The sequence below is a fragment of the Zootermopsis nevadensis genome, unplaced genomic scaffold (genome assembly GCF_977971745.1).
Source record: "Zootermopsis nevadensis isolate Lab colony 2312 unplaced genomic scaffold, Znev_1.0 Znev_ptg000061l, whole genome shotgun sequence".
In the NCBI taxonomy this organism is placed as follows: domain Eukaryota; kingdom Metazoa; phylum Arthropoda; class Insecta; order Blattodea; family Termopsidae; genus Zootermopsis; species Zootermopsis nevadensis.
The window spans coordinates 4,672,322-4,698,200 of record NW_028259192.1 but is presented as its reverse complement, the minus strand read 5'-3'; the positions used below and the strand labels follow the sequence as shown (position 1 = coordinate 4,698,200).

Sequence of the window (25,879 nt, the reverse complement as noted above, 5' to 3'; positions counted from 1 at the left end):
ACGTTACATAATAACTGAAATAAAAATACACGTAAGTTGACGGTCACAGAGAAGATTTATGTCAGGTGACACGTCTAATAACATTTCTAATTGTAATGTTAAACATGATTTTAGACAGAAACAATCGAACATCCAGGCCAAGGGGATACATAGAAACGCAGATTATACATCTGAGAAATAGGTGTACTCCGAATTGAAGTACATCTTTCAAAATTGTTAACTCTCTGTTATGAACATCGTCAACTTGGTAAACTTTGAAACTACGAAGTCGGCGGACTAACGCCATCCCCTTACGTTCTTCAACTTCTGTATGGTGTTATGTCCTTGGAACGTACGTAGTTGTCAATAAACTACAATATTTGAAAAGTCAAGGATAACAATATGGCGGCTGCGCGAAATATTTTGATATAATGATTGTGACTGACTATTTATTTTAACATAGCTTGTAAAATTTGAGTGTTGTGATAAAAAGGCATCCAGGACTCCTTGGAAACACAACATTTGCCAAGTCAAAGGCAAGTGTGGTTAATATTTACTTGTTATAGTCGGCGCAGTAGTTTTTGGCCCGTGGAATTTTCAAGGGGAAGGCTAGGAGCGAGTCTCTTTTGCTGACTGCGCCGAGGAGCGAGTCTCGGACCGAACGCACAAACAAAAGAAATGCACTGACCGTGCCACCTCAGGTACACAGACTAGGCCCGTCCGCCAGCTCCGATAGCTTCTCTACCGACCAGAAACTACTACGCCAACTATATTTGTTGTTATTCCCTTGTTAATCATAATATTTTGCGAAGAGAACTTGGCAATATCAGAAGTGTAACTAATGATTAAGACACTCACAGAGAGTTCTTCACATTGAAGGGGTTAAGGCAGTAGAACGGGGAGCATATCATTGCTGTGAAGGACACGGACACAATATAGAAGGCGAAGCGGCTGTGGTAACGGAAGGTCCCGTGTGAGTCATAGACGAACGGCAGCAGCAGGATCGAAACCAATGCGAAGATCGGGAGTAAATCCAAGAGCTCCATCTTCTGCAAGCACAGAACACGGAGACATAAGAGTTCTGTTGATCCGACTGCCACTAATTCTTCATTTGCCTTGTCTCGTTTACAAGAATCAAAAATGTTCCCCAGTTTTTACGGATGCTCCTGGAATATCCTACCCATCGGTTTATATTGACAAGGTTTTCAGGCACTTTATAAATTTTCTAACCCTTTTTAAAAAGTATCAGGACTTTACCATTTCCTGAAACCCAAACGGACGCAGTTAAGACTAGAAGGACGAAGGCGATAAACGACCAGCACATCTCGCTCTGACCTGTCATGAAAAACCCATAGTCTGTGGTAATTTTGGTTAATCTCGTCTCAAATTCTGCCACTTCTACGAACAAAGGTACGATCATACGAAGGTTCCATCTTACAGACGTACATCGATCGTCTCAATGTAATGCAGCCATGTTTCTCCTGATTCTCTACTAGATGGCTCTAGCAGTTGGCTGGTCACTCACGGAGGCAGCGAAGACCCACATTGGGTTGTAGAGACGAGGAAGAAATATAGAATATGAAACACCCACAGAATATGGACAAAGATGTTTAATCGAAACACAAGCAATGTTATAAAATATCCGTTAGTGGAATACAGCCCTTATAAAAATGCCAATGACCTTGACAGTGGCATTAGAAGCAGTAACCAATTCAGAATAGGAAATAGCAACTGTCACATACAAATTTTCAAATACAAAATCAAGCAGATTCACGTTATTTATAACGACGTTCCGCTGAAGTCCAAATTCACATAAAATCTTTCTAATTTTGATGTAGTGATGCGAGTCAGGTTGGGGAAAGACATCAACCCAATCGTAACCAGAGATATCAAAATCCCCTAAGAAGTCTAGACGGAAATTTTGTGTCTAACTCTTTGTTTTCAATGCATTAACACAACTTAAAATTCACGTATTATATGATTTCCTATAAGAAAATTTAAACCGCAATTTACAATAATTACAGTCGAAAAGAATTCGTTAGTTAGATCTCATCGGAAATGGAATGGCAAACTACAATCGGTACACCACCACCGTCGGTTACATTAAGATTCTCGTAATCTCGGTCAACGCAAAAAAAAGTTGTCAGTGGAACCACGGTTCCGGAGAATTTGACGTAAATACGTCTATACGGAAAGGAAGTTTATATATTGGCTTTATTCTAAATATTTCCTTTATACATGCTTTACAATTGAGATAAATTTGATTAAGACATTGCTTAATCAACTTGAATTAGTTACGCTTAAGATGGGTCTGTGGTAGCTGAATTTAATGTAAGGTAATGTATTGTAAGGTAAGGTAATGTAATGTAAGGTAATGTAATGTAATGTTTTATAGGTAACAACAATTCCGAGTAAACAGATGACGTTTCCTAGGTAACATAACAATGAAGTTACACTTTTTCGTTTCCCTTTTTCGTAACACATTTTTGCCGAATGACCCTTCCTTATAGACGTATTTACGTGATTATAGACTGGATGGTTCAGACACGTATTCAGAAACCCATAATTTTTGGCTCACCAACGCAAACACTGTCACAACTAGAACAAATGTAACCAAAGGAACTTGAACGATACGTGAAGAAACGAATTAGTGTCACAAAAATTTCTAGACATACCTTAGTTTCCCTCAATGCTGCAGACGTTTAGGGAAGTAGAAGAATTAGGACGGAGTGGTTAGCTTGACGCTTCAACTCCGATGAAAAAATATCCTTACCCAGTGGATCGGAGGCTGACCGGAGACCATACCCTGGACGATAGCCCTACCGGGAATCGAACGCCCTCGTCAACTCTATCCTCTTCACTATCGCAGCTCCACGACAGAACTTAACGTAACTGACAAGAGTACAAAGAGTTGGTAAAACGTGAGCTGTACAGCAGGCACTAGAAATACTTGCTAATTACGGACTAGAAAATTCAGAAGTGTTCGATAAATGGGGGATTCCGTGTGTGAGATTTCTTACCCGTGTTCTTCAAAGGCCACGCTCGGACATGAACGTCTGGCCGCCGATCAACGAACGACTGAACTACAACCGCAGATAACGTGTGAACCGCTCGGCATTCGCGACCTCGGGAGACAGTTCTGGTAATTCATAGTCTTATCAACACTACGCACCAGAGTTTTCCCAGTAAACAAATACTCCCCTTGTCCAAACTTTTAACGAAGTCGATAAGTAAGGTCCAAATTCCTCCTTAAATGAACCTGAGTCTTTAAAAGTCGATTTCAGTAGACGGATCAACGGTAAGTCTACAAGCTTGAAGGCAATGACTATGTAGTACTTATGCATATAGGCTTACAGCGTGATGCATTATCCTCTCTGACAAGAGGCTTTAAAAATTTTTGATTCTGCAACAGGCATTTCCGAAAAAGGAAGTCAGAAACCAACTGGCAGAAACAACTTTCGATTAAGATGACTGAAGTTGTTGTAGCAGCCACGTTTTGTTCTGAACCGGCCATAAACAAACTTTAAGCAGCCTTGAGTTGGATCTAGTTTTCTCATAATGACTTTACATATTGCCAGTTGCTGAAGGCATGTGTAATGATTAAAACATTACAAAAACATTACTCTGCAAAGAACCTTCATGCACCTAACTGTCGATAAGTATGTGCCATAATACGAATATTTATTTTCGGGCATAAGCAAATACGTGGGGATGGTCACCGATATGGTGGTCCTTGTAAATGCTTGCGTTCAAAGTCCTGGATGATCATCAGGAAGTTAGGAGATCGCACAAATAAAATTGATCATAAGGAATTAAAGGAAGATGGTTGTCTCTGGGTTGTTGCTGCCTTCGTCATAAGGGCGATCGCCCTGATGATGAAGGCAGTAACGACCTCTGAAACGTCGGCAAAACGTCTACCATATTACACGGCGCTACAACCCAAAGACAGAAATCTTCATACTCATCGCCCTGATGATGGAGGCAGTATGACCTCTGAAACGTTGGTAAACATCGACCAGACTACACAGCTCAACAACCCAGAAGACAGAAATCTTCATACTCATCGGCCTGATGATGGAGGCAGTATGACCTCTGAAACGTTGGTTAACATCTACCAGACTACACGGCGCAACAACCCAGAACACAGAAATCTTCATACTCATCGCCCTGATGATGGAGGCAGTATGACCTCTGAAACGTTAGTAAACATCGACCAGACTACACAGCGCAACAACCCAGAAGACAGAAATCTTCATATTCATCGCCCTGATGATGGAGGCAGTATGACCTCCGAAACGTTGATAAACATCGACCAGACTACACGGCGTAACAACCCAGAAGACAGAAATCTTCATACTCACCGTCGTGAAAACTTCAAATCTTACAAGGAATGATATCATTATTCTTTGAAGTAATTTATATATTCAAGCCATACGAATTACAATTCTTCGATATTTTTTAGAGTCTAAAAATTTCCATAACTTATTAAGAACAGGAAATCTGAGGTCAAATGAGCTATTATATCCACGTGCATACATAAGACATACATTTCGGGGACGTACAAGCTACTTTGTGAAATTTTTTTTGCACGAATCAATTAAGATGTTGCAGCGATCTTAAGATACACAATACAAATGACGAGACCGTAGCCCACATTCACAAGGCGTCATTTCTGGCACTTCGCTCGTCTGGTCTTGATGTTAAAGCACGTATAGGCTACGTGGAACAGATAATTAATCACCAGAAATTCCATTTCTCTTATTTGCTTAGGTTACTTAACGACGATGTTTCACAACAGATAATACTTGGTGTCGAACCAGATGATAGGAAATGGGAATGACCGGAGAAGAAGCCATTGCACCACAATCAAAGTAATTTCTCGAATTTTTCCTGCTGGGAAAACTACGAAAAGCCTCAAGTCACTACAGCAGAACCAAAGCAGAGATTCAAATTTAATATTTCTCGAATGCAAGGCACATTTATTAGCCATGTGCAACTACAGCATGCTTGTCACAGTGGATGCGTGATCCTTCGTGTCTTGGACACTAGGATTATGGGTTCGAATCCCAATCGAGGCATGGATGTCTTCTGTTTTGTGTACGTACAGGCCTTGCGTCGAGCTGGTGATTCGTCCAAGGAGTCTACCTGATGCCAAAACAAAATTACAGCAAGCCAAAAAGCCTAATATGTAAAAGCTGAAAAGATATTATCTACAGTATCAGGTAAGAATTAACAGCCATATCGTTATTTCTACAATTCAATACAAAATACTACCTACAGGCCTACGTGTTACGAAGTAGCCCTCAGATATACCCTCAAGCCAACCCTTATGTTTGTAATTAAAAATAGAGATCTTACAAAGATTGCTGTCTTCTGGGTTGTTGCGCCGTGTAGTCTGGTAGAAGTTTACCGACGTTTCAGAGGTCCTTGCTGCCTTCATCATCAGGGTAGTCTTTGATTACGTTTCGCACAATTCCTTATGTTTTAAGCAGTTCTTTTGCTCTGCATTTCTTAAATTTCATCTACTCAACTGAGTATTATGAAACAGTAAAAGTTGGTTTGGTAAAAATCGTTAAACAGCGTAATATTCTTCAGAGTTAAACGTGATAGGAAAACGCGTATAAGTTCTTAAGAATAATGTTAAAATGCCTGTTTATTAATGTTTTATAAAAATAAATCTGTAATGAATATAATCCTGAAGATTTCCTTCTTCTGGGTTGTTGCGCTGTGTAGTCTGATGAATATTCATCGCCCTGATGACGGAGGCAGTATGACCTCTGAAACGTTGGTTAATATCGACCAGACTACACAGCGCAACAACCCAGAAGACAAAAATCTTCATACTCATCGCCCTGATGATGGAGGCAGTATGACCTCTGAAACGTTGGTAAACATCGACCAGACTACACAGCGCAACAACACAGAAGACAGAAATCTTCATACTCATCACCCTGATGATGGAGGCAGTATGACCTCTGAAACGTTGGTAAACATCGACCAGACTACACAGCGCAACAACCCAGAAGACAGAAATCTTCATACTCATCACCCTGATGATGGAGGCAGTATGACCTCTGAAACGTTGGTTAACATCGACCAGACTACACAGCGCAACAACCCAGAAGACAGAAATCTTCATACTCATCGCCCTGATGATGGAGGCAGTATGACCTCTGAAACGTTGGTAAACATCGACCAGACTACACAGCGCAACAACCCAGAAGACAGAAATCTTCATACTCACCGCCCTGATGATGGAGGCAGTATGACCTCTGAAACGTTGGTAAACATCGACCAGACTACACAGCGCAACAACCCAGAAGACAGAAATCTTCATACTCATCACCCTGATGATGGAGGCAGTATGACCTCTGAAACGTTGGTAAACATCGACCAGACTACACAGCGCAACAACCCAGAAGACAGAAATCTTCATACTCATCACCCTGATGATGGAGGCAGTATGACCTCTGAAACGTTGGTAAACATCGACCAGACTACACAGTGCAACAACCCAGAAGACAGAAATCTTCATACTCACCGCCCTGATGATGGAGGCAGTATGACCTCTGAAACGTTGGTAAACATCGACCAGACTACACAGCGCAACAACCCAGAAGACAGAAATCTTCATACTCATCACCCTGATGATGGAGGCAGTATGACCTCTGAAACGTTGGTAAACATCGACCAGACTACACAGCGCAACAACCCAGAAGACAGAAATCTTCATACTCATCACCCTGATGATGGAGGCAGTATGGCCTCTGAAACGTTGGTAAACATCGACCAGACTACACAGCGCAACAACCCAGAAGACAGAAATCTTCATACTCATCACCCTGATGATGGAGGCAGTATGACCTCTGAAACGTTGGTAAACATCGACCAGACTACACAGCGCAACAACCCAGAAGACAGAAATCTTCATACTCACCGCCCTGATGACGGAGGCAGTATGACCTCTGAAACGTTGGTAAACATCGACCAGACAAACACGGCGCAACAACTCAGAAGACAGAAATCTTCATACTCACCGCTGTGAGAACCTCAAGTCTTACGAATATAATTCTATTTGAAAATACAAACTGACCGGTTGCTGAAACACTCCAACGTTGTTACCAGAGTTATAGATAAAATCAGATAAATACAATTTAGTGCTTAATTAGAATGTTATCAATGTCCACTCAAGCATAAATCACCTGTACCTTGAACACCGGTATCTTCGCAGAAATTTTGTGTTAATCCATAATTCTTATCATAAGTATTAAATTTCAACTTCATTCACGGTCGTTTACCTTTAAAAGAGCATTCTAACCTCTACCCGTTCAACGAATTTGGCTTCGTGCACCGTTAGAAGATCTAACCTAACCACACTAAACTAACTTACATGTATGATTTTTAACTTTTGATGAAATTTCAGCCATTTATGGTTATCGAAAATAAAATAAACCTTGGAACTTTTTCCTACTAAGCTAACGGTTATCTCCTCTTCAAATTATTTCATCTTCATTAAAACATTACTAACTGGGTTTCGCTTACGTTTACAAGCCAACATTCTAGATTTGTAATTCCTCAGGCTGTCTGAACTAAAATTTTATTTCCAGTAAACATCCCAAACACAACTGTCATAGATACAAAAGGAACATGCTTAACTGCTACCCACTACGTTTTATACGTTTCGTACACTCGAGTACGTTTTACTTACAACTTCGTTGCGTCCAACAAATATTGCAATCCTACACTACGTTTCCCATATATCGTGAGCCGCTCTAGGACACAATCCCCACCACGTAAGTAATATGAATGGTGAGTTAACTTCCGAGCAGTGGCGACGACTGACAAGTCTTCTGTTCGGCGTACGCTGTGGCGTAATGAACTTCAAGGACGTCTATAGTCACGCCTGCTTTTGTGCTGTCCAGGTATGGAACGAAGTTCAACATGCAAAGTTGTTAGTGCAGTGGTTTAAATAACTGGAATTTGCTTATCATCACCAATGTACAATTACTATAGCCGCCTTCTACATTACACATCTTTCGTCGCGATAACACAACTAAAATAAATCAGTATAAACAAAAATATTTTTGATAATTTCTTTTGGGCCCACAGAGAGGTTTACGATTTCGTATAGAGACAATGATGACCAGATAAACTTTCTCTGAGGCCGAGATTACAAAGAGGAGCGGATACATACGAGGTGCGATCGGAAAGTTTCAAGACTGCGCCTATAAAAACCCGTACACTTATCTCAGGTATTAAATTCATCCATCACCCTCGAAGTAGTTCCCCTGGGAGTGAACACAACGATCCCAGCGCCGCTGCCAAGCCTGGAAGCATCCCTGGAAATCTTTCTTTGTCAGCCTGTCAAGCACCATCTGCGATTCTGCCTGAATCTCTTCTATCGTCTCAAATCTCCTTCCCTTTAGCTGAATTTTCATCTTTGGGAAGAGGAAGAAGTCACACGGAGCTAAATCCGGCGAATAAGGAGGGTGCGGGATGACGGCCATGGTGTTTGAGGCCAAAAACTGCCGAACTTTGAGGGCGGTGTGCGCTGGCGCGTTGTCATGATGCAGCAGCCAGTTGTGGTTGCGCCACTTTGTCGGCCGCTTCCGTCTCACATCTTCACGCAACCGCCTCAGGACCCCACAGTAAAATTCAGCATTGACCGTCTGACCTGCATGAAGAAACTCCCTATGGACGGGAGTCGAATGGAATATCTCCCATTGTCGTCCATAGGGAGGTAAGGCTAAATGTCGAGATACCACCTTAAGCCATCGACACTACCTCTCACGAACAACATTTGCGTACAAAATTTACCACTCCTACTTCTTATTCGGTGGGTCTTTGCTTCGAATTTCGGCCTGGTCTGACTGAGGCTGTGATTTTTCTCAGTCCCTTTAGGAAAATGTTGGAATAGCACAGTTGATAGTCAACTGCTTATTTCTACGTATTTTGCAATTCAGCAATTGATCAGTCAATCATTCGTCATTACATGACCTATGCAGTTGAAGAAGTCTCACGAGCCTGCCCATTCATCATACACGAAAATTCTATTCGACGTTTCATTAACTCAGCAGCTGTTAGAAGATAAAAGTATGACCACCCTACAGGCGAGTGCATTCCAGTTGCTCAAAGTAGCGTTTTGTGACACAATAGTCCTCTTAGCCTGTACAGGTCTATTATAAATCACCGGAATTAATTAAATAAGTCAAGGTTAAAACATCATGTTACGTCTATCCCATTCAAAACTGTAAAGTTATTCAGCTGGTATAATACTGATTTATTTATGAAAGCCAAAGTTTCTTCATTGGTTCGTCATTCGACTATGTCCTGAAGAATCTGGTATAAAAATTTTCATTTTGATCTTACGATGACTCTCGTTACGTAAATGCAGTCGATTTACTCTGTATTTCACAACAATATCTATTAAACACGTATTAAAATCGAGGACAGTAAAAGTGGTATATTTTATGGAATTTAGTAGATATTATTTTCTCTAAAGAGTGTTTTTATATGTCACCATTTGAGTTTCATGCATAAGTTAAGTTGTATCATAGAGTGGCTTTATTAAAGCAAAACATTTATGCGCGGAAGACTTACTGTTACTTTTTATTATAAAAATTAGAGTAATGAAAAATTTATTATATTTAAAATATGACACTTTACTGTCGTCAAGGCCATTTACTTATCTAATCTCACACGATGCTAGGTCACTGTGTATATATTTTTTACAGGGAGTTATTCGATTAACATTAACATGATGTTAATTTCAAGTTTTAAAAATCACATGATCCGTGTCCACAAAATTCATGTTCCTGGTTTGAACGTACAAAGATACGTGCACAGGTTTTTGAAAAAGTTTCGAGGAAATAATTCTGTTATGTCGGAACCCTAAAACGAGCACCGATTTTTTGAAAAAACAAAAGTGTAACCACAGCGAGCAGTAAACGAAAATGAAAATTACAAGATGTTCCTCGTACAAATTTGTTTTACGATTTCAACGTGTTTAGTTTTTTGAATAACAAAGTTCTTTACTACCCGCGTAAGTAAAGTGTGTTGCTGACATTGAATTCTTAATGAGCCAGAAAACATTGTGTAATTTATCAGATAATGTTAATCGCTACCATGCTGCGACAAGTTGTATTACGACATACATAGTATTTCCTGAACATGTGATGATTAACTCTTAGTGGAAGTCAAATATTCATTGACATTTCTTATTTCCTCACAACAGTATTATACCGATATGACCATTTTTTCCCGATAGGAATTACTGTTAATATTTGGCTGTATTATTCTGTGGTAGGACGTTCGTTTGTTACGAATTTGCACCCTCTCGTGTGTTCGTGAGTTATATAAAATAATACACTGTGAAGATACACGTACCTATAATTAAACCCTCAAAACTTATTCAAACATATGCCATCATCACGTGGTCTAGCGGTTAGAACGCTGGTCTTGTAATCCTGGGGTCTCGGGTTCGATTCCCGGCGGTGCCCGAATTTATAACTTGTGTTGGGCAAGGCCGTGGTCTAGGCAACACGGAGTTTTCCTCCGTGGCATCCCAACAATTACTCCATTCACACACAGAAGAAGGCAATGGCAAACCACTTCTGGATCATCTGCCAAGAACGTATATGAACAGGTCCCAGTCCAGTCAATCAGCAATTTCGAGCACAAAGTTACAAAAGGTGTAGAAATATATGGATTACGTAATTGTTTATATAAGATAAGGGAACCATTTAATGATCAAATTCCCTGTTAAGTCAGTTATTACACTTTCTGGCAGGTGGTACCAACATGAAAGAACTTTGACCAAAGAAAGAGTTGTTTATTGAATGACCGATGTTGCAAACGCATTGCGAATCTAATCTTTCCTCTCTGAAAAACCTTAGCAGAAAATTAAGTTACGTTTACGAAAGAATAATCTGTAAGTATTTCACATAATTTGTAATGCTAAGACATGTTCAAGATGAAGACGTGAATGTATTCCGAATAAAAAAGTCAGTGTAATATCAGCAAGAAGGTAAGTAGGTTTTCGGGTTCCTATTGAAGCGTACCAACAGAATAAGTTAAATAATTACATAACGCGATACGTGAACATTTTATGCAATGAGTAAACATGTTTTCAATCATTTATAACTTTTTAAAATGTTTTATAGTAACTTATTTTGAAGTAAAAATTAAATTAAAGCAAATATGTACAGGGTTATTCATAATTCCCTGACACATTACAAAAAATCGCTTGACTTGAATGGTGTAATGGATGGTAACATAGGACATGCCGATAGAAAGAGAAACTCTCCAAGTTTATTTTATATACCTCATAAATGCTCTATGTGTCCGCCCTTTGTGACACGGCAGACGTCAAGCCGATAATCCATTTCGGCGCATACCCGCTGTAATCCTAGGATTGATTACAAAAGAATAATGACCTCTTTACGTACATATGCAGAAAGTGAATCTGCATGGTGAAAAACAGTTCTTAGATGGCCCATGGAGGCACCTGAAGGCATCCAAGAGAAAATTATATTTATTTTCGAAACAGATATCAATATGGGGTTTTTCACATTCTCCAAAACTGAATGTTTACCACTGCCTGGAGGGATAATTCAATCATACGGAAGCCAATTAAAGTAGCCACAAGGAGGAATTGGGAATGCGATTTAAATATTCCAAGAATGTTGAATATTTTAGCTGAAAAAGGTAAATGAAAAGGCTGAGTAGTGGACCTAAGCGTAGAATCGAGGGCAATAGTAAAGCGAATCTTCAAGATACAAAGTGTAATGATGCCAACTGAATACATCTCGACCCAGCGACGAGCTCTTGTGAAACCTTCGGTCACATAAGAGGCATCCAGCTGGGCGAATCCCACCAAATTCAATTAGGATGTTACCAGCACAGACAGTCAAATGAACCTCTTTCCGTGATCCTCTGCAGTGTTCAGCGAGTGTTTCATCCAATTCAATTTATTCACCTTTGAAACGTCCGTCTTCTCTCCAGAGTTTTTGATAGCAAATTATTTTTCTACTTCAATCTTCATAATTCTGCTTTGCTCTTAAATTCCATATTTTCCGTTCGGGCCGTCAAAACAATTTTAGACCTAGGTTCAGGGCTTAGCAAACCCAATCGTCTGCTCTTCTGTGACGATTGAAAAATCAAAGCTGACGAATGATATTTTTGGTTAATATTCTTCCCTGGTGTCCTTTGGTATATCTGTGATGATAACCAAATTTGTATCTGACTTGAGTATGGCGGCTTTTGACGTGAAAACGTCTTTAAAATCGATGCCGGGTGTGGGGAGGCAATCGCGCCCAAATGAGCGACAGTTTCTGTCGAAGTAATTTCAAACTTCAATAACTCGGCTAAAAATAGACATAGCGCCGCCATCTTAGTCTCGTTTTAAAGAGGAAGGATGAAAGTTTGTGCCAGTACCGCTCCGACATTCGTGGCGGCCGGACGTCGCGAACTGCGCACGCGCAAAACGAACCCACGATTTTTGACTTTCCGGATTCGACACGTGTCCATAAACGGGATCATATCTCAGAGACTAATTATCCGATCAGAGTGAACCAAGTGTTGTTTTGAAGAGGAGTGTATATGTTACAACTCATCCTGGCCCCCAAGTGTGTATCTCAAAAACTAAAAAAGATACGAGGCTGTGAATTTGAAAAAGTTTGAAAATTTCTCGATTTTCTTAAAATGTCGCGATATATGAGGGAAAAGTACAACCAGAATTACAAAAATGTTTAATTTCAATATACGATACACGATTGACGTTTTCACGAAAATAACTGCGGCAGTGTCCGACACTGCCTATCAATTTTTTAAAACACTACTTTGACGTATCTGAACGTCGGGATGTAGGAAAACGTTTAGAGCAAAATAGAAATGATCTGTCGCTTATTTAATTTCGAGTAAACGTTTCCAGATCAATGCATTCGATTATAGCACAGTGAACGTTCTACGAAACGACACAATTAAGAAACGCAGGAAGGAATACAGATAGGTTTACTGAAAATAAAATGCATTATTCTATATGAATAACTATTTGTTCATAAAAGTGGTTGCTGTTACAGAGTATGTTACGAAAAGCATAGAATTATTGATTGGGGGGGGGGAGATTTGTTTTAATATAGAATAATGAGAAGAAATGGTTAGAAATCTGTGCAGAGAATTCACTAAAAGGCAGCTATTCATGAGCCCAGAATACCGATATTTCATTTCTTAAATTTATAGTCAGTTAAACCCTGGAGTACGCCTGCTTAGTAAAGCGAAGTACAGGATTTTCACCAATTGTTTTTTCATCGCGTAGCACGCATCTCTAAATTGGGATGAACACAGCTCAGAGTAGCGTCCTAGGAAGAAGTGACCTTGGTAGCCATTTCATCGCATTATTATGCAATTAATATTCACCCATCGCAGTGGACGCGTGGTCTGAGGCGTGGGCCTTCAGCCGCTTGGTCGCTGGGACCGTGAGTTCGAGTCCCACTCAAGGCATGGATGTTTGTCCGCGTCTCCTCTTCCAGTCTTGCGGGTTAAGACTGGCCACGGAAGACAAGGCGAAACCACCGTGGTTCTTTCGCAAGAGAACCCCGAAAGGGGTCACGACGGTCAAAGCTGACCATAGACGATGAAAGGAAATATTCACCCATACTGAACGAGATCTGGAACACATGTCTGCACCACGCTAATGGTGAATGAAGAAATTTTCTTTCTTCAATTCTTTTTTCCCTTCTTCTTCTAACTTAAATTCAATCTAGAACATCTGTGAGAATTCTGATGTAACCCTGGGATACAGTAACATTTAAGATTTGAGTATCTCACGACAGTAAAGATATCGACTTTGGTCCTTTGGGTAAAAACGTCGTTTTGACTTGTAGGTAGGTACCAGCGTTTCGGAGGAACATACTGCTTCCATATTTAGCTCTGAAGATAGAGGCAGTGTGCTCCTCCGAAACGTTGGTAGCTACCTACAATTCCACAGGACGTTAAAATCCACACATCCTTAATCTATATCTATACATTGTAGAAATATATTTTAAAATATGCATTTCTTTTTTAGGATTCTTTTCTTATAAAACGCAAAACCAGACGTGGTGAATGTAGGAAATATGTTTATATTTGTCTGAAGGCGACATTTAAAGAACCATTGAAATACACACATGAAAGCTAGATATACATAAAGATAAATAAAAACATGCCTACAAATTCTGTATGACTGTTTTATATCTTAAAAATTATAAACAGATGCCCTGTGCAAAATCGTGTAGGTTATATCTGGCAAATTTTAAGTAACTAGACAAAACAACTGGATAATTGAAACACACATTTAATAATATACAGTTTCGTATAAAAGAGGGAGTATCTTATGCCAAAATAAGTCAAAGCTTAAAGCGATATCCTTAAATTCTGCACACAAGGATGTCAAATATATGGAACTTGGTCGGAAGCTGTGGAGATGGGATGAAGAAGACTTGGGATTTGTCAATCGGACTTGATTTTCAAAGAACTAATCTACAAATTTCGAGACGCCATCTTCCGGGCCTCGTTCATATAAAACACTAGCTGGAAACATAGTTGTATGTGTTACTCTCATGAAAAGAGGTCTCAACTACAATGCCCCGATTTCCTAGTAGCCTACACAAGATAATGCAGTATCTGATGGGCTGAGGATCACATAATGGCACCCGCGGCCAGAGTCACGGACGCCGTTGATAAACTGCAGGAACTTGATATCCTTAGGGGGCAACATTAATTGCACCATATCTGGTTTGTTCGGTTTTAATTGAGAGCGTAAAAGTAGTAATGAATGTTGCATAATGATTAAAGAAATACTGATCGAATTTAAAAATCTGTGACGCAGAATCGCATTAATTTTCATTACACTTAGAGCGAATATTACGCAATATTTCTTTATCAGATCAAGGAGGAGGAAGTTTCGTTGAGAGCTTCCGGTGTTACTGAATTTGCATATTTCAGATCTTTAAATCTTTGTTCACTAACCACAAAGGGTTGAATAGCAGAACAACTTTGTCTAGTGGGGGGAGGGAGTCTGAATTTCTCATAATAGTGTCCTCTCTTTCTATAAAAAAAATCAACTATTTGTGATAAATCATTTTAAGTTAATGTATAACCTGGTTAACTCGTTTCTAATTATATTCGGAAAATCTTTTGGATTAGTATATGCCGCTCCTCAACAACTCTTTCATCGATCGCCTTTTTATTTTCTCCCCTTATCACCGCCAGTTAGCGTCAAAATAACACCCAAACACAAATTTTTAGTAGTAATTTTCTAGTTCAGTTTACCCCAGTAGACACAATTACAGAATGACTTTTGATGATTTGCGTAGAAAACTATGAAATTACACAGTACTTAACTGACCAATATTTATCATCAATATTGTATGTGTAGGGGTCGCTTCAGAACTGTGACGGTGAATCAAACACGTGTAAGTTCCACCAACAAACATTATAACCACGGGTATCACCATCCACCCTCTACAAAGGTTCTGCGTCCCACTCACGTCAAATATAGTATATACGTGTTCCAAGGGGGGCTACCGCTAACCTTTGGAGATCCAGCAAGATGTCAACGCTGTTCCAATTTAAACTAAAATAACGTATATCTTGTTATATTCAATAGTCCCATAAATTTATTAACATCATCATCTTCCTCAAAGAATGGAAATAAATCATTGTGAAATCTTATGAACTGTATTCGTGTCTCTGCATGACTATCCTTTGACTTTTATATAGTAATCTTACTAGACACGCGTATAAAAGCTCTCGATTTCAATTAGAAGAGGCTAGTATAATATACGCCGATCTGACTTCTGTCTGTAGATTTTGTATTAATCACATAACATAATCGATTAAAACCGCTAGTTTGTAGTGAGTAGTAACTCTTTCAAATTGTAACCTCCACTGACTCCGCCAAGCCGTCCGGCATCTTCCCTGACGGTCATCGTAATTTTCTAACATACCGCCAGCATCTACGGTTCAAGATAAAGCCGTGACGTTAGTCACGATGAACATATGAGCTCTCCTAACTTGGAAGAGAGGGAACATCCTTCTGTACTTCATTGTCCACCAGTAAATATACTGTCCTCATGCGTCACAGATCGTTCACAGACTGGGACGAATGTAAAAAACAAGAAAGTGTGTGGTTGTTTGCAAGGCGAAGGCTTGCTTAATGAGAGATTGACATATTTTTGGTGTGAATGTGACGCGTCTAGTATACTATACTAACTTTCCTCAAGTGTTCCTGAACACTTTTAAACAAACGACGGAAAAAGAGGGACAGAACAATCCTAACAACACGTAATTGTATCTCCTGACGCGGGACCCTTACGAAGCAGGTTCTATAATAACTCAACAAATTACTTTTACGTTATCCTCGCATAAACAATTCGCTCACTTTTTAAGATTACGCAGAGATTATATAATCATCTTGCACAATCAGCGTAGGCTTATTTTCCGGATTATCAACATCTGGATTATCGTCCACAAACTAAACGCACGTCACACATAGGCGACTACCTGATCAGTAAACGGTTCGTGAAACACGTCCACTTCCACAGGAGCACTCCTTCCTTACGCCGGGTATCGATTGCGCGCGCAGCTGTTCATGCGCGGCAAACTCGTTCGTTTGTTTATGCGTAATAACCGTGTTCGTGTAGAGAAATTTACGGAAATCCGGCTCTAGGAGTCACGTGCTCGCACAGCGCGTTGATGAGTTACATCACCCATTTCCTTGGCGTATGCACTACGACGAAATGCGACATGATTACAAATGGTTCAGTACAACAAAATAAGATCACATCTGTAGGAGTATTCTCTTAGTAACAAAAAGACACAAACTGATGTTTACATTAACTAAATATTGAACTTAAAATGTCCCACACCCTTAACTTTGAGTACTTTTCATCTGAGGAAGATCAGGTCTGATTATAAAATCACCACTCGCAGGATCAATTAACTTATCAGTGGCAGGAATTACAAAACTATCAATTGGAAATGGACCTAACCCCCGAGGAGACAATTTATCAGAAACTTTGCGGGCAGCACGGCTGAGGGAAAGATTTTTACAATACACCAAACCTCTAACCTTAAATGGCGGAGGAATGCGTCTCTGATTGTATCGATTAGCGAGAGCCTAATGACTACATGAAATAAATTAAGGTGGACGGAGTTCCACATCTTGAGGACCCGTGGGTGGTATACATTACCGGAAGCAGTTCCTGAATGTGCCTCTGATGAAAACGCGGCAAGCCATCCGGCAAAGAAAGGAAAAATTATTTCAAAAGTTGTGGCTCGCACAGTTTCGTATTGTGCTGTGTTAAATTAAAGTTGCAGTCTCGGACGCCTTCAACGCGTGAGGAATCCGTATTTCCATGACGAGCAAAAACAGCTGAACGAAGGATTAGATCGAAGCACTCCGCGTGGGAAGGCGGTGGGTAATAAGGTGTTTCTCTTCAAAGATCAAAGCAGCAACGACGCAGCATAATAAACAATTTCACTTCAATACATATCAATTTGTGACCTTTCATTTAATCTATAATTCTTATCCTAGTTCACGGTCAATTAAATCATCTATCTTCATTTCATACTGATAATAAGCTTTAAAATCCCATAATTAGTTAGGGTGCTTTGTACTTGTCCACATATTTTAGATAGACCCTTATCTTCAAGGCATACGTATCCGAGAAGAAGATAAATCATTGTCTACGTGGTACATAGCAAGTACACAATGAAATAATCGATTCGAATCACACTCTGATTATGGAGTGCTTTCCGTGTTCTGTTGTCCTCTATAGGTAAAGACGTAAGTTTATTCAACATGCAGGGAGTCCTACCAGTCCGAGAACAAATTCTGAACTGAACGATCAACTTGTGGTATTAAAAGAGGGCGTATACCAACAGGGCTTTTATATATAACATATTAACACTAATTAAACGTGTATAATACGTCATAAACATCTGCTTTACTTGTCCATAATTCTGAGATCCGAATGTCGCGGTTGGGTGCATAACATTCCAACACAGTATTCAGAAAGTCTGAAGTTCGTACAGTATGTACTCTCAGTCCATCTTGTTGGAACCAAACAGTGGCAAAGTCAATGTCACAGTGGTGTAACTCTGAAAGAAGAACGCATTCACCACATGTGACCAATAGCAGCTTGTACCCTTTCAGTGTTTTCCAGGGTCTGCACAGGTCTGACACTGCCTCCACGTCTTTTGCTTGTTGTAGAAGCCGTGGTTTGAAACTTCTCTACCCAGTTCTTGATGGTGTTCCCATTCTTCCCATATTAAAATACTTTCTGAATATTTGTCACAGTTATTTTTAAAAAATGTCTCTGTGGTGAAAGCATGGTGCACAGCTGACCACTGTTCCATGTTACTAAAACGATGTCCCTAGCTGAATAGTACAGCACATTTAATTTAATTCCCTCCCCAGGGATACCAGAGTATTTCTTCTTTTTCTGGTGCTTTGACTTTTATCAATCACTGGCGATCATGTCGACTATTTTCATCAGCCATTATCCACGATTATCCTGTAGAAATAAATAATGGGTTGGTTTCTCATTGCCTTCCCCATCGCAGTATCACAGCCGTAGAAACCATCTACGGTTGCCACCTATGATATTCTGGAATTAGACCATTCTCAAGGTTTCCTTCTCCGCCCTAAACCAGTACCGGTGGTTACTGCTGCCCTCCACCAGGATTGATCTTAGCTTCGCTCCTCACCATAGACCTTACCAGCAAGGGTGACCCTACCAGGAGCAGTTGCTCCCGCTGGCATCGCTCTCTGAATCCTTGGAACTCCATCAAAATAATGAATGAATGCTGTCCCGCCCCATATAAACAGTCTCACACATCCTATGTCATTGTGAGGCCTAAGCTGAATTAAGGTTTTGTGACTTCAGTCAGTATTTCATGAAACTAGACAAGTATCACAAGATCTTCCTGTGGAAGAAAACTCTATTTCATTGGAGGTATGGGGCTACTAGTGGACAGATCAGGAAATGGTTGTGGTGCAAGAACTGGTTTGGTAACCACCTCATTCACATTCATTCGTATAATAGATTACAATATCGCCTGTGTTCAACATTTTACTGTATCATCCACCGCTGCTGTCTTACCCAGGCAGTGACATTTTAACATAAAATCTAACACCCGTGGTTAATTTTCAACTGTCATGAACCATGACCCTTAGGGCGGTATCGCACTAGGATGCCAACGGGAGGCCATGGCGCAGCTGCCAGCATCTCGGCCAAACTTAACGCATTAATTTAGTAGTCATATATCGCACGTGGCATCCGTCTGGCAGCGCTTCCAACTTGGCATCGCTGCCAACCAAGATGCCAAGTTCAAATGCTACTGGCATCGCTGCCACGGCCAAGGCCAAATCAACATCACATGACAGTCTGGCCAGTCCATTGACGTCCGTGCGTGAATGTGCTAGTGTGTATTTCTGTTTCTTCCAAACGTGGATAATTTCGACACCTTAAGATTGATAATTGAAATTCTGTCCCGGCCATCACTATGGGATCCATCTGCTATTGAATACGCAAACCGGGACTTGAAAAAAAAGAAACTGGGTAGAACTTGTGGAAATATTTGGAGTAGATTTATTTACAGTAGAAAAGAAAGAATTAGCTAAGAAGTGTTTCTATGCCTTTATTTGTGGGGCCGCTTTCCAATATGGCAACTTGATTTATAAGTTGTTTTGTTTAGCAATCTGTATATCACAAATAACGTGAATTAAGAAGAAACCTGCTTTTATAATGTTTTATTAAATAAAGTTTGTTCATGTAATATTACATGTGATTTGCAAGAACTGAAATATTTCAAATTCAATAATGGAATGGACGTGCAAAATGTGTGAATGGAGAATTTTTTTTACTTATTTCTTTGTTACAGAATTGAAATTCACTACAGGTATGTAGTTTTGATAAAGGTAAATCTCATTTCCTCAAAAGTGATAAAAGTGGACATTTCTCCTTGCTAATAGCCCTTCATTTCGTGATCTCATAATGTTGATCCATCTGTTCGCTCGACTGGCGTCGAAAGCTGGCAGCTTGTCTGGCGTCTTTTTCTGGCAGCTGGACGCCATGGCATCGCTGTTGGTGTCGCTGCCATGGCATCCTAGTGCGATACCGCCCTTAACCTTTCTCTCCTTCTCACACCAATTACTACAGCTGCCATACACAAAGGCAACTGTGATGTTGACAGACTTTCCCCGCTTCAATAGCTTTGAAGGCTATCAATTGACATACAATAGTTGCAACAAGCACTTGATGAAAAACAATTCTCCACACACCACTCAAACTGTGCTAGCAAATCATCACATTATGTTTCTGACCAGTTACTTCTTCTTCTTCTATGGCTCTCCGGTCCGTATTCGGCCCATGGCCTCCTCAATCCTCCTCTTCCATTCGGTCCTATTGTTAGGTCCGTCTGTCCGAGGCTTTGACCGACGTTTCGAAACATCTTCCTTTTTGCGGTGCAAGGTTGCTAGCCTTGCGACCAACCCTCAACCTGGATGACCAGGGTACCTGTCTTAGTCTGACCTCTCCCCCTAGGGAGGCCCCACCAGTAGCTATGCTACCGCCAGCATAGCTCTTGGGGTCACTGAGGTACTCATGCCCCACCACCACGACAAGGTGCAGGTACCATTAAGTGGGGCATAGTTACTTAGTCATTCAAAAAATGTAAACGTAAGATATTTGGTATATTAAACACAAATTCTGACACCTCACAGACCATACATGTCCTAGATGTTGCACCACACTGTCTTAGACTGCGTATATTACAAGCCTGAGCATGCAATAGGTCCTGTCTTTTACAATAGTCATACTAACAAAATGATTAAGACCCAAACATAAATTTGTATAACACTAGAAGGAATGCACTTATGATCAACAAAAAAGACAGGAACCTGTCAGCCAAAGTCAACTGAAAATCTTTACACATTATCACTCAAAAAGAAAACCAGTATCCTTCTTGATTCATTATTCACTATTCACTAGCATAGCAATGAAAAAAACTGTGTACATTTCATTGTCTATAACCTATGTCAACGTATTCTTTAGTTCAAGATGTTCAACATTTCTTTAGCATCCTAGGTCAGAGTTCTGTTATGTGAAAATAAACAATTTTGCTTTTCTTGAAGTTTCCTTCTGTATAAACATTATACACCAAATAAATATGAAACCTGAATCAAACCAATTTCTTTAATAACTCAAGTCCATAAACGGTTTCTCTCAAAACATATTAATTAATTTTCATATTTTTTTCTTGCTTTTGCACAGTTTTTCTAAATTTTCTGAAACGTACATACATATTGTGACAAGCAGTGCCATGATGTTGCGTCCCGTCCACCCCTCTCCCTGCATCCCCACGTAGCAATTATTATCAAGCCAGAACACCAATGAACAAGCATAAATATAAATTCTCCTTCCACAGCCTATGCCTTTGAAGAATCTAGTACAGATGATTCATTTGGGGGGGGGGGGGGATTAATAGAGCTAGGAATATTGTGTAATTTCTGGAAAAACTGTTGGCCTTGAGGTGGTGGTGCGTGAAATATCATAAAAATACATTGAGTTTGTGGTGAGTGACATTGTATGCTTTCAAACTGACTGAGTAGTGCTATTGCTCAATCGGTGATTCTAAGACAATATTAGCAGCGGATACCCTATTAGTGGAAGAGCAGTGAACAGTCATATAGGCAGAGGAGTGACAGGATCTGTGTGTGATTAGCAGTGGCACACCAGCACACACTACACTGTGTTCAACACCCATGAAGTGGTTATGTGTGACTCTGAGATAGGTGGAAAACTAATTGAAGGACAAGTAATACCAATGGTACTGCTCCATTGCTATGATGCAGTAAACCAGAATTACATCACAAAATTCTTTTACATCATTTTAAAACTTACTGTTAAATAAATAAATTTATGTAACATAAGGCTAAAACTATAAATTCAACAACGTATTTAACTGATTGTAGTACATGTGGGAAAAAATTAACATTTCCACCCCTCCAATCTATCAGTCAGAAGATATGGAGGAGAAATAGTTCCAAACAAATTATCCAGAATCTAGACACATCACTTTTCTGAGACTTTTACTGTAAACTGGCAGTAAATTAATTTCTTCTGTATGTACCAACATTCAGACCTAATAATTATATCATAAAATAACCTAATAAAACCACTGTACCCTGATGAAATAAATTACAAAGACACCCATGCTTAGAGCAAAACCAATTTAATTCCAACAAGCCAAACAACACACCCCTGTCCTATTGTACCCTGGGAATACACAGAAAATTCCATACCTGGAGGGAGTGACATGCTGATAACATTCACCATACTAAGCTGTATCACCTGGAGAACCTGCTTTCGAGTAGACTGTGATCTGTTGTTGCTCATCATAGCATTTGATGTCTGTTCCTTTAATAACCTCTCCATGTTTTTCTTTTTCTAATACTAGAAATCACACATACAATTCATTGGGTTTTCATATTCCCAGTTCCTTCCAGTATCTGAAATGTATCATATATGAAAGCACATACATTAGTTAGCAAAGGTGGGACAATGCAAGTGACAAAAGTAATGACTCACATGGTACTTCTGAGATTGACAATCATTTATTGTTAAAGTAATGCTGTCCCATTATATGTCATGGAAGCACTTACACTGTGAAGAAGTATTGCTCATACTCATTATTGAACTTGGCAGTAAATGTGGATGTTCACATATTTTCTTCATTTCAAACAAAATTTCAACCACTGAACACATTCTTTGATCACATAAACCACAGTTAATACCAACATGTAGATCGGTAAACACTGGTGTAAACTGACTAACGTTTCAGTGGTATTTACTTGCGGCGTTATAAAGGCATCATTCTAATGATGGGGCAGTAAGCACCACTGAAACGGCGGTCAGTTTGCACCAGATTACACGATATAATATCACAGAAGATAACCATCTTCATACTTGCCACTATGTGAGAACTTAAAATCACAGCGTTACAAAGCTGGCATGTAACAAAGTCGCGAAAACATATTTATTCCTTCCTACTTTCTCTTTCTGAGTTTCGACGATTATTATTATTCTATTTTATGTAATTTCTCATCCTTTTTTTATTAAATCAGTGTTTACTGCCCCTTAAATTTTTCGCCCTAGGCGACCGCCTACATTGCCTAGTGGTTGAACCGGTTGTGCCAGTCTGTGGAGCAATATTGCGGAAATACAACACAAAAATTCGCTATGCCTTATGCCACTGAAAAATGTAGTTGTTACGTACAGGCTAGAAATAATGGCGTGAGAGACACAGTTAATCCCAGGGGGTCTGAAAGGTCATGTAACGTGTCATTGAAATACGTAGATCTTACATACTTACAAAAAGTAAATAATGGCATCACCCAGGGTCTGAAACCATAATCTGGGTAGCCAACACCAACCAAAGTTTAAAATACTTGTACAAATTTTGTAGTTTTGTCATACATGAACTACAGCTACCTGCTGGTTATTTTCTAAGAGGTCTTAACAAAACCAAAAAATAAATCCCAGACAAACACTGCGCTTATTTATATCTCACTCGGAATACCAACATAGCGGAGTGAATACGATATATGCTTCAACCGGATGCAGTGTGTGCAGTTGGTATTTTATGTTGTGTATAACCATTAGTCTCAATATATCTTTATTACAGTTGTGACTTACTGGAAAGTTAATCTTGTGTATAAAATGACGTAAGTATCAGTAATGTGCTTTATTTTCATCTCCAGTTTTGATTTATGTACACAGTAAAATGTTTGGAATTAATGTTTTTCAGAACGGCTCTTTTAAACAAACCAAAGTCTGAGATGACGCCAGAGGAATTGGCTAAACGAGAAGAAGAAGAATTTAGTACAGGGCCTCTTTCAGTTCTTACACAATCAGTGAAAAATAACACACAGGTGGGAACGTGTGATTAAAGTTTGATTAATTGGTTCGTACTCCATTATGTTTCCTTGTACATGGAGACTGTTGTAGAACAATGTTGTGGAAGGACACCCATGCCTAGCTTTCAAGAATTATAATAAACATTTTTCATAAATAAGCTTTTATTTTGGTTCTGGAATAAACGTTTTGAAGTTTAAGAGTCAGGAAATATGTATTCAAAAAATTGTAAGAGGGCCACTCTATAGAAACATAATTGCTGTCCTGTGATACAGTGATAAAGCAGCATGCTTAACTATTTAGCGATAGATTCAAGTTAGTTTCATGGTCCTTCCCATATTTTAACTTCACTGCCCACAGACTGACCCTTTCTTACTACTTGGTTGTTACAAAATATTTGTAAGAATTCATGCTAAAATGGTGCAAAATCACAAAACTTGCTAGGAAGAGCTTTAGTGTTAACATGTTTTACAGGTATTGATCAACTGTCGTAACAACAAAAAACTTCTTGGACGGGTGAAGGCATTTGACAGGCACTGTAATATGGTGTTGGAAAATGTCAAAGAAATGTGGACAGAACTTCCACGGACTGGAAAAGGAAAGAAGAAAGTAAGTTTCTGGAAATGTTATTTTATTTCTGTAAGCATTATTGTAATTTGCTGATATATTTTGGTATATGATTTTAAGTGTTTTTATCTGATGTATGCATCCTTGCTTGTACAACAAATGATTCATGTTAGTATGCCTTGTAGTGTGAATAATACACACGTAAAAATGCTAATATATTTAATTTGTATTTATTTCAGGCAAAACCAGTTAACAAGGATAGGTTCATTTCAAAGATGTTTCTGCGTGGTGATTCCGTCATTTTGGTATTAAGAAATCCTCTAGCTACTGCTGGAGCAAAATAATGCATGCAGCAAGTATGGGTACTGGGAATTTGAATGCCCAGAAGCTTGACAAAGACTAGGTTTTCTAAGACTTTTAATTACTGTGGTGTATTTGGTTAATTCTTACTTGAATTGAATTAGGGGATATGAAAGGACACTCACTGTACCCATGTTACAAACCAGGATGTTATGTCATTTGGATAGATGTTATTGTTTTGTGAAACAAAGCCACAATTTGGAATTGCTTATGGAAAATATGAGGGACAAGGTACAAATTGTCATACAGTATTTGCTCATACTATGCACTGAGTGATTTGTGTAACTGCACTGTTCATATTAATTTTCTTTGTCATACTTTGAAGCGAGTTTTCATAAAAATTCAGATGGTTGCTTTGTGGTTGCCACCTTCACTACTGGTAGCAGAAAACCAATATTAATGTGATTATTATGGACTTTCATAATGTAGAGAAGATTAATGACTCATTTATTTTGGACAGTTCAGAATATGAAAATTCATATTGGGCAAGAGGCAGTCTGTTGCTCGAGTACAGTTCAAGAAACTGAAGCTGCTCAAATGAGACTTTTGTGATACAAAGCACTCGCCTTTTCAGAACTATCCTAGAGTTGTACAATTTGAAAATTAATAAAATAAGTGCTATTTAGATTGTGTACACTTTGTTGTCTTTTAAAAACTTCTATTGTGTAGAATTTATTGGCGCAGGAAGGCACACAATCCAACATCACATTCACTACACATACTGCGTATCCCAAAAAGATGTATACTCACATTCAATGAATGAAATAAAGATATTTTAATAAAATAAATCATTACATATGTTAGCATTGGCTTTTAGTGAATCAGTGAGTCTAGTGTAGATGTTCAAAATGACCACTATTGGCTTGACATGACATAGTTGACAGCAGTGCTCAACTGACTGACAAACGGCCACCAAAGTTACTGCTGGGATGTCTGCACAAGACCATTAGTTACTTACTGGAGCTTTTGAAGTGTTGCTGGCTTTTGCTGTACACCGTGTCCTTCAACCCCAC

General features: G+C 39.3%; 2 protein-coding genes and 1 long non-coding RNA gene across 6 annotated transcripts in view; 2 read left to right on the top strand and 1 right to left on the bottom strand.

Annotated features, from left to right (window-relative positions):
- LOC110834333 (1-acyl-sn-glycerol-3-phosphate acyltransferase alpha) overlaps positions 1 to 23,329 on the bottom strand; it is a 33,811-nt gene extending 10,482 nt beyond the window's left edge. The window contains exons 1-3 of one of the 4 annotated variants that reach the window (XM_022073383.2): positions 22,688 to 23,329; positions 22,328 to 22,534; positions 838 to 1,028 (exon numbers count right to left, since the gene is read on the bottom strand). In XM_022073383.2, the coding sequence (XP_021929075.1) occupies positions 838 to 1,028; positions 22,328 to 22,354 (218 nt within the window). In that variant the 5' untranslated portion in view covers positions 22,355 to 22,534; positions 22,688 to 23,329. Of the gene's footprint in view, positions 1 to 837; positions 1,029 to 2,654; positions 2,843 to 7,687; positions 7,835 to 22,327; positions 22,535 to 22,687 lie in introns of those variants that run through there. The other 3 variants (XM_022073384.2, XM_022073382.2, XM_022073385.2) reach the window with 3 other exon arrangements.
- LOC147871152 (uncharacterized) overlaps positions 1 to 25,879 on the top strand; it is a 299,440-nt gene that overhangs the window by 254,741 nt on the left and 18,820 nt on the right. The gene's annotated exons all lie outside the window — the stretch shown is intronic.
- SmD2 (small ribonucleoprotein particle protein SmD2) lies at positions 23,590 to 25,669 on the top strand. Its single transcript, XM_022073390.2, has 4 exons — positions 23,590 to 23,749; positions 23,833 to 23,956; positions 24,414 to 24,548; positions 24,746 to 25,669. The coding sequence occupies exons 1-4, from the start codon at positions 23,745 to 23,747 to the stop codon at positions 24,848 to 24,850; spliced, it is 369 nt and encodes a 122-aa protein (XP_021929082.1). The 5' UTR covers positions 23,590 to 23,744; the 3' UTR covers positions 24,851 to 25,669.